Source organism: Sesamum indicum, linkage group LG7, assembly GCF_026168435.1.
Source record: "Sesamum indicum cultivar Baizhima isolate 11 linkage group LG7, ASM2616843v1, whole genome shotgun sequence".
Lineage (NCBI taxonomy): Eukaryota > Viridiplantae > Streptophyta > Magnoliopsida > Lamiales > Pedaliaceae > Sesamum > Sesamum indicum.
In genome coordinates, this window is record NC_142663.1 from 11,093,282 (window position 1) to 11,109,566 (window position 16,285).

The window sequence follows — 16,285 nt, forward strand, 5'->3', positions numbered from 1 at the left end:
TCTGAGATAGTCTTGTTCATGTGTGGATGATAGTTTTTAATTGAAAATGCAGATAAGCTGAGCATTGCTCACTGTACAGTGACTTGCAACTGTTAACTTCGTTAATTCTGGCACTCAGTGATTCATCACCATGGACTATGCTACTGAGATGAATAATAAGGTTTGGTGTAATCGAACAGAGTTGTTGTGGCATACTTTCTTTACTTGTATATAATAAATATTTTTTATATTTTAAAATATATTATAAATAATATAAAATATATAAATCAACATATTATTATTTAAAAAAAATTAACTTAAGGGCATCATTGGTACACCAAAAAGATCAGCATAGCGGTGTCGCAAATCAGCAGTTGTGAGTGAGAACTTGTTTTTGTTTTTATATTAGTATAAATTAAGCTTGATTTGTATGAATTGCAGCTAAACTTGTGATTGAATGCAGCGGGATATCGTAGAACATGGCTTTATTTGCATCCACTTCCCTAAGGTTTTGGTATTTGGCATCCACCCACTAAGTCTTTTAATTTTTGGCAAATACCTCCCCACTATAGTTTTTGACCTTTTGGTCAAAGAATTTATTAAAATTTTACTTACAGATTAAAACCTCTAACCTAACGTTTATTAGTATATAAGGAACGCTTAAATGTGTGTATATGATTAATTTTTTTCTTTTTTAAAAAATAATTATTATTCAATAATATGTTAATTAGATAATAAAATATTAAAAAATTAAAAAAGTTATGAGAAAATATTGAAATAAATGAGAGAAGAAAAAGGAATGTGAACGTTGAGAAGAGAGAAAATGAGAAGTTGAGAAGAGGAAAAAATAATAAAATATTAAAAAAAATATTGATGGACCATAAAATTAAAAACACCAAGAGTGCTTTTTAATAATATTAAAGAGAGATGAAAGCTACAAAAGAATAACTATTGTATTTCTATCATATAAAAATAATCATAATATATAATCAAGAACAGTCCAAAACTCCAAATTTTTTGAAGTGCATAATTTCGAAATGAGATAAGAGATTACAGTAAATTAAATAAATAGTCGTTTTTAATAATATAATGTTTATTTATTTTTTGAAAAACTGAAGAAGGTGGGTTATTTAAATTTTGTTTTTTTTATATATAAGCTATAATATGTATTTATAGATATTTTAAACTGATAATTTAATTCTGATATTTTATTCGTAGCTAACGATTTTGATTCCCACATCATTGGGTGAACAACAAGTTTGGTAATAAAACAGACAGAGACCATATCAGTAAAGAACTAAAAGAATTGAGAATTGAAAGAACAGAAGCGCAACCAAAAACAGTTATTCAATCGGAAGTAAAACCTATCAGACCAGAGTCTCCTTGTAATTAAGGAAGTGGGTGGTGTATAAGATTTTTCATTTTTTGTCATGACCGGAATCTTCAACGCCGTCATCACAAGTTGCTGGATTCTGGACATTAATTACTCAGACTTTGTGATTCAAAGAAATCCGGGGCCATAAGCTCTAAGCTTCTGCTCCTCAATCATTTCTTGAGACAATCCCCATTCCCTGAGCTCCTCATCTTGGTGATGAACAGCCAGGCTGTATTCCCCGTTGCATCCTACCTCTATCACTCTGTACTCGCAGTTTCCTGGATTGGTCAGACCCTCAAACTGATCAATACTCCAATTGAAGCATTTCATGAGGAAGAGAAGAATCGTGAGTCCATGGGAAACCACTATCAGGTTCAGCTCGTTCGACGGGCCATTGCCGAATCTGTTGGTTTCCATGTCCCTCCACAGCCCTTCAAGAAAAGCTGATACTCTGTCGTGAACATCAGCACTGGATTCGCCATCAGGGACACGGTAGAAGAATTTCCCGTACCCGTTCCTCATTCTCTTGATCTTCTTCCTCGTCTCCATTTCCTGGAAATTCCCAAAGTGTTGTTCCCTCAGCCTGCATTCTTCTCGCACTCCCACAACTTTCTCTTTGGGGAACGTTTCTCCTCCGCCCATGATCTCTTCCATCGTTTCCCTGGTTCTGCTCGACGGAGAAACATAAAAGAAGACCTTCCAGTCGCTGTTTTCATGAGAAACAATTTCCCTGATTTTGGAGCCAGTTTTGTGAGCCTGATGGCGACCCTTTTTGCTCAACTTGATCTTGTAATTGGGCACGTATTCAAGAACAGTCTCATCCTCATTCACTTGGGTTTCCCCATGGCGCACCAGTATTATCCGCTTCGGCAGATAGTTTTGCTTTTGTTTGTTGTTGAAGGATTTCTTACAGGACAGGTTTCCAGTGTTTGTCATTCTTGCAATTGGTTTGAGGAATGAGTTTAAGATTGTTGTTGGAGTTGGGAGTCTGTGTTGTCTGTGTATTTATAGTTGTCATTTTTCATATGTATGGGGTAGGTTGAAGTATGTACAAAAAGAACTTGTTTTACGGAGCATTAAGACTTGGAATTTTTCAGTCTTTCTTGAAAACCCACCTCTCATATAATACTCACAAATTCACTGAGTTTGCAGAAGATATTAAGAGGGAAAAAAGCAAATAACTTTTATGTAATATTATAAATGAGTAAATTATCTTTTATGAAAAAAAAAAAAAACATAGCAATTTACCTCCCCGTATTTTTTACAATACAACAACTCAGGGAGGTAAATTGCTATTTTTTAATTTTCATATGAGGTAATTTGATCCTTTGCAATATCATAAGATGATAAATTGTTATTCACCAGATATTTGAATTGCGAAAAAAATAGAAAAAGTGGGTTTTATATCATTTTTAGTTGAAATTACAGTAAAATCATGTAAAGTGAAATGAAAAATTCATATATCCAGTAAAATTTAAATTCATGATTTTGAATTTATTCATAATACGACTATGAGAACAATGTAAGTCGGGGAAGAGGGGCCACTTCATACCATTCCAACTGAATTTTGGAGGAAAGTGATAGTTTGCATGTATTTGCTCAATGAAACAAGCTGGAGAAGTGAGTAGTAAAACAACAAGACTTTTGACCAATTCAAGAAGGAGCGTTAAAGACGATCTTCTTTGAAAGTTGAATTTGAAATGTACATATATATGGAAGCAATTTTACAGTTAAATTCATTAGAGATTTTTTTGAATATTTCTATTATCACAGGAAGTCTCTGAATTTTTTCTCTTTTTATCGTGAAAATTTTGGTTTCTTCTTCATTTTTTATGTTAGTTTAGACTATATAAATTCATTCGTCAAGTTTTTATTAATTGGAAGCTGGAGGATATGGCTCTTTTGTATGATATGACACATCGATGTGGCAACCGTGCCTATCAAATTATTCCAAATCTATCAAAAAAAGTGAGAAATTTGGAAAATGATATACAAAAGTTTCAAAAAACACATAAATTGTATCAAAATATTTTTTGTGCTAGCTTGTGTACTTGTGTTTGTGGTGTGGGAAGCGTAACGAGAGGGCTCAAAAAACACATTTCATACTGAGTATATATTAAATATGTGAACTAACTATTTCAGTAAAGGGAAAATTATTTTTTTCGTCATTTAACTTTACCCCCTATCAGTTTTAATCCTATAAGTATGCCTTTTATTTATTTAGTCCTTTAAATTATAAAAATGATAACAAATAGTCCGAATAAGATTCTCCACATGATTTTCCTGCTAGATTTTGAAAATCAGCCGAAAATTGCCACCTGGTAGTCAATTTGTTGAATTTCTGACAATTTAGAGACGTGTAAAACCACGTGTAAACACATGACCATCAATGCTGATTGAGAATTATTTAAATACCAAAATTCTAAAAAAAAAATATATCAAATTTAATTTTTTTATAATTTAAATAAAAAATAAATTTAAACTATAATACAAAAATTAAATTATTATAGTAAATAATATTAACTATACTTATAAATTAAAAAATAGATAATTCTAAGGGACCAAGTACACTATTTGTCCATAATTTAATTTGAGGTTTATCATCAATTTTAATTGCTAAAATATAGTCATCCCTAGTCTTGGTAGGATGTAGCAAGAATATATTTCTAGACGTTTCAAGTGTAATTTGAATTGTACGGTGACGTACAAGAAAGTCTCGACACCTTTTAAGGACAATCGTACGTATATTCCAACTGAATGTTTTAATGAAAAGTGAGAATTTGCAGGTAATTTTCTGTGTCTATGTATCAATGAAAACGCGACATTTTGACCAATTCAAGAAGCAGCGTTAATGACTCTTCATCCAAACTTGAATTTGACTTTTCCATATAAACTATACATATGCAGGGGATTTATTGTTAAATTCAGATAAAAATGACTTGTGTTTATTACTAAAAGATTTTTAAATATTTAGTGATTATACCAATGATTTGATATTCTTTTCACAAATACACTAATAATTGTATATTTGTTTATAAATATATTAAATTCCATCTGATAAAATAGAGATTATTAAGATTGTTTGTATGTATATATATGCAACAATAAGGAAGCCTTACAGCCAAAAAAAGACCACATAGACCCACATGAAAAGGAAAGCTGAGGACCTTAGGTGAGAAAAGGTGCCTAGTCCAAATAAAGCCCAGATTCAAGAACAACTTCAAAAATCCTAAATGGTATCCACATAGGACCCCTCAAACCAGATCAACTAAAGGCCTCTTGAAATGAATAAGTGCTAGTCGCTAAATCTAAATCGTCGAGTGATCGAAACAAGCAAGCTAAAAGGTGTCCCTATCCAAGGAGGTAACTTGCTGCTCGAAGTCCACAAAGCTTCGGCTGTTGGAGGATATTCCTTCCAACCTCCTTCACGAGGATTTGGGAACCCTTGCTGCAAAGGGCATATATCATTCCCTCTAAGATTAGGGACTTTAATGCCAAGGAGCTCTCCCATCGAATTTGGAAGGATTCGATTTTATCCTCCAGTCTGAGGAGTCCCTATAAATAACAAGTTCCTTAAGGTGAAAAGAGTATTCTTTTTTACACTTATATACTAAACGTCGAACTCTGCTTTACTCACTTTAATACTTTTTAATTTTATTCGTATACATATTAATTTGAACATTTAGGTGCTAAAGGATCTTTTGCAATTCTCATCCCTAGAAGTTTGCAAACCAAGACGCAAAAGACCTCGAGTTGGTGTGTTTGACCCAAGCATTTTTTGCTCACTTCAATATTTACTTTTCATCATTTGAAAAATTCAAATATTTATATTTTTGTACACACATACCGCTAGTATGTGTAGATAATAATATGATGATTATGTTCTAAATATTTTTTGAACATACCAAATAAAAGATCTTTTTCGTTTCATTTTCTTTTTGAAAACTATAATCTTGGTTTCTATTTGGTGCAAAAATTATAAAATTACACAAGATACACATTTTCTTGTTAACCGATTTTTTTCTTTCTTATGCATTCAAACGCGGTTTGGAATTCTGTGGGGAACTATACATCAAACGTTGGACAGATCTTATAAATTGAAAATGATATAAAATCCACTTTTTCCATTTGCTTTCGCAATTTTAATATATGGTGGATAACAATTTATACTTCTATGATATTGCAAATGAGCAAATTACCCCCTATGAAAATTAAAAAAAAATAGCAATTTATCTCCCTATGTTTTTTAAAATGAAGCAATGTACCTGTAAATTATTTCATTTTAAAAGATATAGGGAGATAAATTATTGTATTGTAGAAAATAGAGGGAGTTAAATTGCTATGTTTTTTTTTTTTTTTTCATAAAGGATAATTTGCTCATTTATAATATTATATAAAAGTTATTTGCATTTTTCCCTCTTAATATCTTCTGCAAACTCAGTGAATTTGTGAGTATTATATGAGAGGTGGGTTTTCAAGAAAGACTGAAAAATTCCAAGTCTTAATGCTCCGTAAAACAAGTTCTTTTGTACATACTTCAACGTACCCCATACATATGAAAAATGACAACTATAAATACACAGACAACACAGACTCCCAACTCCAACAACAATCTTAAACTCATTCCTCAAACCAATTGCAAGAATGACAAACACTGGAAACCTGTCCTGTAAGAAATCCTTCTCCAACAACAAACAAAAGCAAAACTATCTGCCGAAGCGGATAATACTGGTGCGCCATGGGGAAACCCAAGTGAATGAGGATGAGACTGTTCTTGAATACGTGCCCAATTACAAGATCAAGTTGAGCAAAAAGGGTCGCCATCAGGCTCACAAAACTGGCTCCAAAATCAGGGAAATTGTTTCTCATGAAAACAGCGACTGGAAGGTCTTCTTTTATGTTTCTCCGTCGAGCAGAACCAGGGAAACGATGGAAGAGATCATGGGCGGAGGAGAAACGTTCCCCAAAGAGAAAGTTGTGGGAGTGCGAGAAGAATGCAGGCTGAGGGAACAACATTTTGGGAATTTCCAGGAAATGGAGACGAGGAAGAAGATCAAGAGAATGAGGAACGGGTACGGGAAATTCTTCTACCGTGTCCCTGATGGCGAATCCAGTGCTGATGTTCACGACAGGGTATCAGCTTTTCTTGAAGGGCTGTGGAGGGACATGGAAACCAACAGATTCGGCAATGGCCCGTCGAACGAGCTGAACCTGATAGTGGTTTCCCATGGACTCACGATTCTTCTCTTCCTCATGAAATGCTTCAATTGGAGTATTGATCAGTTTGAGGGTCTGACCAATCCAGGAAACTGCGAGTACAGAGTGATAGAGGTAGGATGCAACGGGGAATACAGCCTGGCTGTTCATCACCAAGATGAGGAGCTCAGGGAATGGGGATTGTCTCAAGAAATGATTGAGGAGCAGAAGCTTAGAGCTTATGGCCCCGGATTTCTTTGAATCACAAAGTCTGAGTAATTAATGTCCAGAATCCAGCAACTTGTGATGACAGCGTTGAAGATTCCGGTCATGACAAAAAATGAAAAATCTTATATACCACCCACTGCCTTAATTACAAGGAGACTCTGGTCTGATAGGTTTTATTTCGGATTGAATAACTGTTTTTGGTTGCGCTTCTGTTCTTTCAATTGTCAATTTTCTTACTTCTTTACTTATATGGTCTCCGTCTGTTTTATTACCAAACTTGTTGTTCAAAGTGTAGAACCCTCAAATCCTAATCATGATTTAGACAAACATGAAATTTTTTACCTGGATTGTGTAGAAATTACTGAAGAAATTCACAAAGTAGCTCACACAAATCAACAGCAAACAGCGAAAGAAGCTTGAAGACGATGATTTGTCAGTGTGGAAGAAATCGCATTGTTGCTTTACAGAATCGCGAGTCTGAGCAAGAAACAACACCTTTGAAATCCAAAGCTGTATATATAGGAGTTCATGTACAGCATCTCTGTAACATTTTCACCTTGCTTCTGCTGATTCTTGAATGAAATTAGATGGGGTCTCCATCTTTCTTTTCTTCAAATCTTGACAGATTCCATGATGTTAAAAACAAAGCTTACATCTACAATTACAGAAGAATAGAGATTAGGTTTTTGAGAATTAGAAATTTTTTTTCCCCAATTAAACTTTCAAGCTTGAACAAAAATGATATAAAAATTAATGTTTTAACCAATTTCATTAAACATTCAAGTTCCAATGTCGTCCCGACAGAAAATCTAACGACAGGGACCAAAATTATAAAAAATGTATCAATTTAAGAATTAATATTGTCAAGTTCAAAAATTTAAAGACCAAAACTGAATAAACAATTAAATATAGAGATCAAAATCATAATTTTGCCCCATTGATTCAAACACATGCATAATATTTGGATTCATTTTCGGAGTGTTTTGTTGTGTTTTGTGGAGATAGAGAGAGTAAAATAAAGATAAATAAGTGTGTTTTAGAGATATTATGTATGTTTGGATTTATTTTTGGAGATAATTTAAAATAAGTATTTTATATTTAATGTTGTGTATTTGAGAGACAAAAATTACTATTCATTGTGAAATCATGTCTTTTTTATATATATTTATGTATATGTACGTGTGTATAATATTTTGACATGATTAATTTGCTAGAAATGATGTTAATTAATTTTTTTAAAAAATTTAATTTACCTGGCATTGTAAAATTTAAACTGAATATCATATGAGAAAGATGTAAACACTAATCTAAATTTTAAAACATAAAAAAGGAAATATAAAGAATCAAAATCAGAAAATTTCAAATAAAAATCCTCAATTTTATAAATTAGAAGTTCTGTTGAAAATTTTAAAATGAGTTACTTCTGATTAATTAATTTTATTTTAAAATTTAAAGTTCTTTTTAAATTGTACTTTTACTCGTTTTTCCTCATAATTATACCGTGGAGGTAAAAGAATATAGTAAGTGCAATTGAGATTTAAGTTGCAAAGACAATATATGCTATTTACAAGAAAAAAATAGTAACAATTGTTATCAAAGTAAATAAATTAAGTACTATGAGAACCTATAATGCACGATTGTCCAATGCAGTATTGAATATGTATCGAGCACAATATCTGCATATATATATATATAAAGACACGACGTTAGACATACTACAAACACGTTAACTGACGTGTGCGACACGTTTTCTAGACATTTAAAATAGGATTCAAAATATTTATTCCTCTACACAAACCCAACAACTTTGAGAAAAGCAAAAAAATCAACCAAAAGGGATAGGATAATTAAAAGTACTAATTATTATAGGGTAAATTATAACAAGTTTCAATGAGATTTAGCACAATTGAAAATACTTTATTTATATTTAAAAAATTACAGATACTCTCTGATGTTTGATGAAATTATGTAATTCTTGAATAGAGGCTTGAAATTGTCAATTTCACCCTTATTATACTTTTTCCTTCTTAGAGAAAAAAAAAAAAGAGTAAAATTTGTAAACAAATCGGACTAGGTAGATCGAAAAAATTGTCTACTTAATTTGTTAAAAAAAAAATCATAACATTTGTAAAAATAAGTAAAATTATAATTGATAAACCATAAAAAGAATATTTTTGTCAGTTTATCACAAAAAGAATGAATGAAAATCTAACGGAAACTAACTGATTGATCTAGTTGTTGAATCAATACCATATGAAAAGAAAAAGCATTTTCCTCTCGTAAACGCAGTTATAACACCGCAACACCAATTTTATTGTTATGCCAATAATACCCCTAAGTTGATTTTCTTTTCTTTTCTTTTCTTTGTTGCTTTCTTTCTTCCTTTTAAATCTTTTTTAGAAATATAATGTATTGGTTTATATTTATTTTTTTATTCATAATATATTTTAAAATATAAATTATTATTTATTATATACACACAGAAACAGCGTGCCACGACGACTAATAATTATTAAAATAAGAAAATTCCCTGATAAGTTTTCAAACAACAATAAAATGTTCATAATTATATTAAATTTTAAAAAAACTTATCGTAATTTACCCATTCTTACATTGTTATGCGTGACTTGTGAGGTAAGGTAAAAATTTTATCTTACAAGCTCAAATCTCATTCTGACCAAACCTATGCCAATCAAAAGGCTGTTTTGATTGCTCGAGTAGCCAACACTTGAATGTGTCTTGCTAACAAACTTGCCCACATTTCAAGCAAAAACAGTACAATTCCACTAATAAATTAAACTTCTCATCCTTAGTCAATATTTTAGCCATATGAGCATCCTAAGATCCATAACTTATTATAAGACCAACAAATATCTACCTACGTTACAAGAATGATTTCTTATGTTATTATGATTAATTATCATAATTATAAGTAAAAAAATTGACTAATGATATATAATCAATCATATTAGTGCAATTATTATTAGCCGTTATTTTTAACAAACGAGATAAAATGTTGAATATACATAAAATTATGGTAAATATTTTAGTCATAATTAATTAAGAATCATGATAAATATTTTGACCATATCTAAAATTACGACAACAATTGAGTAATCATGATTACAGTTTAAGTTTTTACATTATTTTATTTGATTGTAGTATAATATTAAATAATTTTCAAATTATAGCCATTTGTAATATTTTTTTTGGTCGTGCCATGACAAAAATAGGAGTCGTGCACATGCGCACACACACACACACGATATATGTATAGATAAGAGCAATAGCTATGCGTCTTGATGGTAATAATTTGTTTGTGAAAAGACAAAATATTAAGTAATTTTATTATAATACCATTATGAAATAAAATTATAACAATACAAAATATTTAAAGAAAAATATAGAAAATAATAGAAATTACATGTTGGTAGTTAATTTTAAGATGAACATGTATAAGCCTATGATAATATACAAGTCAAGAAGAATAAGGATATTTTTATAAATTTACTTAAAAGATAAAAATGTGAAAATTATGAAGGGCACATGATTTCTTTCGACAACTTTTACATAATTCAGTATCGGAAGAACCAAAAATCACGAAATATCAAAAAATTATATAATTATTTTACAACGCTAGAAAAATAAAACATAAAAATATCAAAGTGCCAAAACTACAGATGCAGAAATATATTTAAACCGTATGTAGTCGTAGGGACTTCAAGCAAGTGTTTCTGAAACTACTGAAGTTACTCTACTGCAACATCTTTAGGCTATATATCCTCATATGAGATATTACTACCAAAAAATAGATTATTCTGTATATCATAAATGATCACGTTTTAAAATTTATAGCAATCAATATTAACTACTTCGGTCGAACAAATTCAATTGCAGAAAGTTAAATTCTAACCACTGCTAATCAACATGTGTAATTTTTTGTCATAATATTTTAGCTACGGCTAAATTTTTTCCTCACAGAAATTAACAATAGCTAATTATATATATTATCATTGCATAATCGTAATTAATTAATGTTGGTCATAATTTTTTTATTTTTCTCATATTAACTATAATAAAAAATTATATTTCTTCTATGACATATATGCGTAGTCAAATAATGCTTTGGATGATATTAATAATATATATATATATATATATATATATAAAAGTGCATTTTGACAGTCTAATCCATCAATTATCAACTTCTTTTAATCAACCTATAGAAAGCAAACGCAAAAAGCCTAATTATGTTGCTTTATATCAAAAGTAGCTTGAAAAGAAAGGAAGGGATATGGAGAAAGAGGATAAACAGTAAAGCTAAAGCAAGAGGGCATTGGACAACACAATGTGCAAAACTGTTACACATATAAATATTTTGTAATGATGCAAACATGTAAAAGTACATAGAGATTCTATATATGTAAGAAGACACTCAGTGTTTTGGCACAATAAACAGCATTGTCTGCAGAAGAACGATGAGTCTCGCTAGCAACGGGAGCCGGTCGTCAATAGACGACAGCAATGAATGCGAGGCCTCAAAGACGGCGATTGCGTTGTATCAAGCAAGAGAAGAGGAGATTGAGAGGAGAAAAATGGAAGTGAGGGAGAGGGTGGAGTCTCAGCTCACCCGTGCCGAAGAAGAAACCAGACGGTTGGCACATGTCTGGGAGGTAATGTCTGCTCTGGCTTTCTCTGGATTTTTTTTAAGTGATTAAATTTTTTTGCAAAATTCATAGAGAATAAATGTGTGTGCATGTTTTTTTTTTTTTTGTCCCTCTTTTGCACGACTATGTAGGATAAACGAGATAGATATGAGATATATTAATTAGTTTTTCTTGAAGGAAATAAAATTTATTGTAAATATCAAATCATATTTAATTTTTTTTTAATATTATACGTGAAAGTAACGAGCTATATTGAGTATTACATAAAAATTTGGTATTAATGAGAAATTAATAAATAATAGATGGTATATGTTTTTGTTTATGATTACAGGGTAATTGGATTTATATTAGCCATGAATTAATTAATATTAGAAATAAAGTGATATGTTTGAGAAAATTTTGAAATTATTGTAAAGTCCAAATTGGAAAGGTAATAATTATATATGAACTATTATTACTACTAGTTACATGTATTAAGTGATAAAAGAATTATTTTCTCATAATAATATGTTTCATAGTTTTAAACATGATAATTATTTTATAAAAGTTCTCACAAGTAAGAATTAATAAAATAAAATAAAATTATGCATAAAATTAGTGTGATTGACAATTATTACACATATTCAGTGACAAATAATTATTGTCACTACAGTGTTGCTAATTTTCTGTAGTAATAGTTTTATGTACCGTTCTACACACTACAAATCATATTATGATAAAAACAAAAATTACTTCATGGAATTATGTTTGACGACAATTTTAAGACCATCATTTGATATTTCATCGCTGATATTATGTTTGACGACAATTTTAAGACCATCATTTGATATTTCATCGCTGATATTATGTTTGAATGTAGTGAATATAACAAATTAGTTATATGGTATAATATTAATAAAATATAAACTTAGATATATATATATATAATTCACTCCTTGTTACTTCGTAAACTTTTTACACTTATGAGTTAGGGTCTACAACTTAATAAAAAGTTTTGTAAGTGTTAATGACAAACATTAAGTAATAAAATCAAAATTATCACTAATTATATGTATTAAAAGAGAAAAGAATACAATTTTGACTGAGGATGACGATTTTAATCCTGTTAGAATTCAATCTATCAATTAAGACCTAGAATTCAAAAATTGGAAGATTAGGGGAAAATCAGTCGGAAATTGCTACTTGGCTGGAATTCGGGGCTTGAGTGAGGCGTACATGCCAAATACCAGCTAGGTTTGTAATTTTTGATGAATTTTATTCTTAATGTGCTAATTTCTAAAATGACAGATTTTAATTGTCAAACTGACTTTGAACGTGGTTAAATTTGGCACCCCTATAATTATGGAATCAAAATTGTAATATTTTCATTAAATGATGAGAGTTTTTATTGTCACTATAATGATTTTTCATAATTTTAAAAACAAATTTTTTTCCGTAAACGCTCTCATTAACAATAATACAAAAAAAAAATGTCATTTTAGCAACATAACAACAATATAATTGTGCACTGTATATTGTCAATTTCATGCATAATTCTTGTTACTAATAACTAATATGAGAATGCATGTGTTTATATATTGTTTTGAGAAATAATTAACATTGAGCACCTGAGTGTGAAATGTTGTTGTAATATACATAGGAACTGGAAGTGCTGAGTGATCCCATGAGAAAGGAAGTTGCTGCTGTGCGTAAAAGAATTGATTTGGCTAATCGTGACCTTAAATCCCTTGCACAGATCTGCCACAAGAAAGTAAGACATCCTTCCCACCCCCTACCCTCAAACCCCCCACCCCGAACGGATTTAGATTTGATGGAAGAATTTGGAATTTTTTTTAAAAATTTTAAAATCCATCAATTTATTAAAAAAAATGACTACATAATACGATTCTCTGAACTTTTCAAAAAGTGACAATGTATTAGATGTAAGTTTAAATGGTTAACAATTATTAGCTAGTGTTGCTGTCTTGACACGTATGGAAGTCCGCACATGAAATCTTTTTTTGTTTTTTTTGAATAAATGATAATAAAATTCAAAAAGCGCTTATTTGATTTGATTCTGATGCCATATTTATATGTATTGATGGTGAAATCCTGAGCCTGAGTTGAAATGTGGACAGGAAAAGGAGTACAAAGAAGCCATGGAGGCTTTCCAAGAGAAGAACAATGAGAAATCCCAACTTACCTGTACCCTTGTGGAGGTAATTATAAATTACCTCTTCAATTGATTGTTCGGATAATTATGTTGTTCTCTCTTGGAGTTTAGTGTAATTATATATAAATTTTTATAGTTTAAAAAATTATACTTGGTACTCATTTTATTTTCATCTAACAAATAGCCCAACGTTTAGTAACATTTACAAAATTTATTGAAGTTAGTACAAAAAATGAGTGAAAATCCATATTTACCTCGATTGACTTACAGACTTATTGTAGGTCAAACAAATATTTTCTAACCAAACTACCTATATAAAGGTGAAGACGTATAAGGGTAGTTTGGTTTGAAAATACTTATTTCACCAACAATAAGTCAGTAATAAGTCAATCAGGGTAAACTATGATTTCTTCATTCAACTCTTTTGTTGATATCGGCAAATTCTGACAATTCTGACTAACGATAAGTCTCTTTGTTAGAAGGAAACAAATATCGGAGATATTAAGTATAATTTTTCAAATTAAAAGAATTTACGTTTAATTACATCAAATTTAATATTACAGTACAATTATCCCTTAATTAGCTGTTGAATTTTGTTTTAAGTTTTTCCAATCCAAACAGTGAATTTTTCACTTTGTCTAATTGATTGATTGGCAGTTGGTGAATCAAAGTGAGAAGTTGAGAATGAGGAAGCTGGAAGAACTCACCAACATTGTCAACTCAAACACTATCTGAGATCCATACACCTTTAATTGGCCGTACACTTGCAAATGATTTACTAATCTTATTTTTTCTGTTTTATTTTTCTTTTCTTATTTCATTTTATGATTTTTTTTTGTATTCACACGAACGATACCCAATTAAAATGTGTAAGACAATATTTTGTTTCTCTTACATTTGGAACTAACATTTATGTAGTGTACAAGAATTAAGCAGTGTAATTAATAAGCTCTCAATGACCAAACTAGGATATATCATGTAGAATAAGATGCGGATACATTTTGAAAACGTCTGGATAGACGAAAGTCAAAGTGTCGTTTTTTAGTTGAGTGGTTTAATGGTGAAACTTCAAACGACCATAACTCTTAATTCGAAACTAGTTTCAGGACAATCCACCTATTGTTTTGGCCGTTCGAAGTGAAATTCCATCATGTCGACTACTGTCAAGACATTTCTGTTTTTTTATTTTTCTTTAGAGTTTAGTTCATTTTTATATATTTTTCTAATTATCGCTTGCTATAATGTAAGGATATTTTTGGACCGAGTTTCGTGAATTTATTGGATAATTAAAAATTTAGCCCGTTTTTAACATGTTTTATCTAAATTATGATTTTTTTTAAATAGCTGCAAACTCTATCATGAGAATCCTTTAATAATAAAATATTTTACTTCAAAATTGGAATCCTCAGGTTGTTTGAGACGAGTTTTTCTTTATTCGTTAATTTATGCTTCCGGACCATCAATATATATACGTGTACGTGTGTGTGAGAACTAAATAAAATAAATCAGAATTAAACTGCGAACAAATTTATGGAGATTAAAAAACATCAAGAAAATCAAGATAATTGTCGCTTTGCACCCTTAAAAGAGAAGGCCGCCTTCAGTTGCAATAAAATAAATAAATAAATAAATTATGACGAGTTTTCTTAAAATTTAACATAATTATAAATAGTTTTCATTTTATTGAAAAATTTATCAATACCATCTATTTTCCGTCCAACAACTCGTTCAAACCGTTGATTTCCATCAGATTTTCATTCATTTATTTGAACTAAATATTACAGCGTTACATATTTTTAAAAAAATTTGCCCTTTTTTATGGTGGACTCATTGATAATTTTTTTTTTCATTCACATCATCCAATTCTTTTATAATTTTTTATTGTAACTTTTTCAAAAATATTGAAAAAATAAAGTTGATAATTTTTTAAATAATAAAATATATTTATAATTATATCAAATTGTTGTACAGCAAGTAGCATAAAAGGAGGAGAGAGAGGGGACTTCCCCTTTTACTTTTACTTTAAAAGAAATGAGAGGACGATAACTATTGAACATGAATCCCCTACCTAACCTTTCTTTTCATTTCTTGCAATTGTACTTTTTTCCTTAGGATTTGAATAGAAAATGCTAACTTAAAAAAAAAATTGCATAAATGAAAATTTTCTTATTAGATTTTATGTTCGAACCAGGCTGTGTGCGTAAGTATTGGGTGTGTGTTAAGAATAAAAAATAAAAAATAGATAAACTTTTTAACTTTATCCTTCAATCATCATTCCGTAATAATTTATTAACAAAGATACGCTAGTAATATTTTATGGGATAATAACACTCTCCTTTCCTAAAGTTTGTTGTAATTACACATAAATTCATTGTGGTTTGAAAAATTACATCTACTGCCTGAAGTTTGCTTTCGTCTAACAAATAAGTTCTATTGTTAGTCAAAATTCACTAAATTTGTTGATATTAACAAGTCAATAATTAAGTCAATCAAGGATAAATCAATTATCAATTTATTTTGTTTTTTGCTAATATTGATAGTTTCAGTAAATTTTGACTAATTGAGAACCTATTTGTAAATGGAAGAAAACTTCAGGGGTGCTAAATGTAACTTTTCAATTTATAGGGGATCTACGTGTAATTACACTAAATTTCAAGAAAGAAAAGTATAATTGTCCCTATTTTTATA

General features: G+C 30.1%; 1 protein-coding gene and 2 pseudogenes across 1 annotated transcript; 2 read left to right on the forward strand and 1 right to left on the reverse strand.

Annotated features, from left to right (window-relative positions):
• Positions 1 to 1,269: 1,269 nt before the first annotated feature.
• Positions 1,270 to 2,315, reverse strand: LOC105179702 (phosphoglycerate mutase-like protein AT74 pseudogene; annotated as a pseudogene).
• A 3,648-nt stretch (positions 2,316 to 5,963) lies between these two features.
• On the forward strand, positions 5,964 to 7,345 carry LOC148787568 (phosphoglycerate mutase-like protein AT74 pseudogene; annotated as a pseudogene).
• A 3,792-nt stretch (positions 7,346 to 11,137) lies between these two features.
• On the forward strand, positions 11,138 to 14,491 carry LOC105180173 (uncharacterized). Its single transcript, XM_011103835.3, has 4 exons — positions 11,138 to 11,451; positions 13,085 to 13,195; positions 13,563 to 13,643; positions 14,255 to 14,491. The coding sequence occupies exons 1-4, from the start codon at positions 11,257 to 11,259 to the stop codon at positions 14,330 to 14,332; spliced, it is 465 nt and encodes a 154-aa protein (XP_011102137.3). The 5' UTR covers positions 11,138 to 11,256; the 3' UTR covers positions 14,333 to 14,491.
• The last annotated feature ends 1,794 nt before the right edge of the window (positions 14,492 to 16,285 follow it).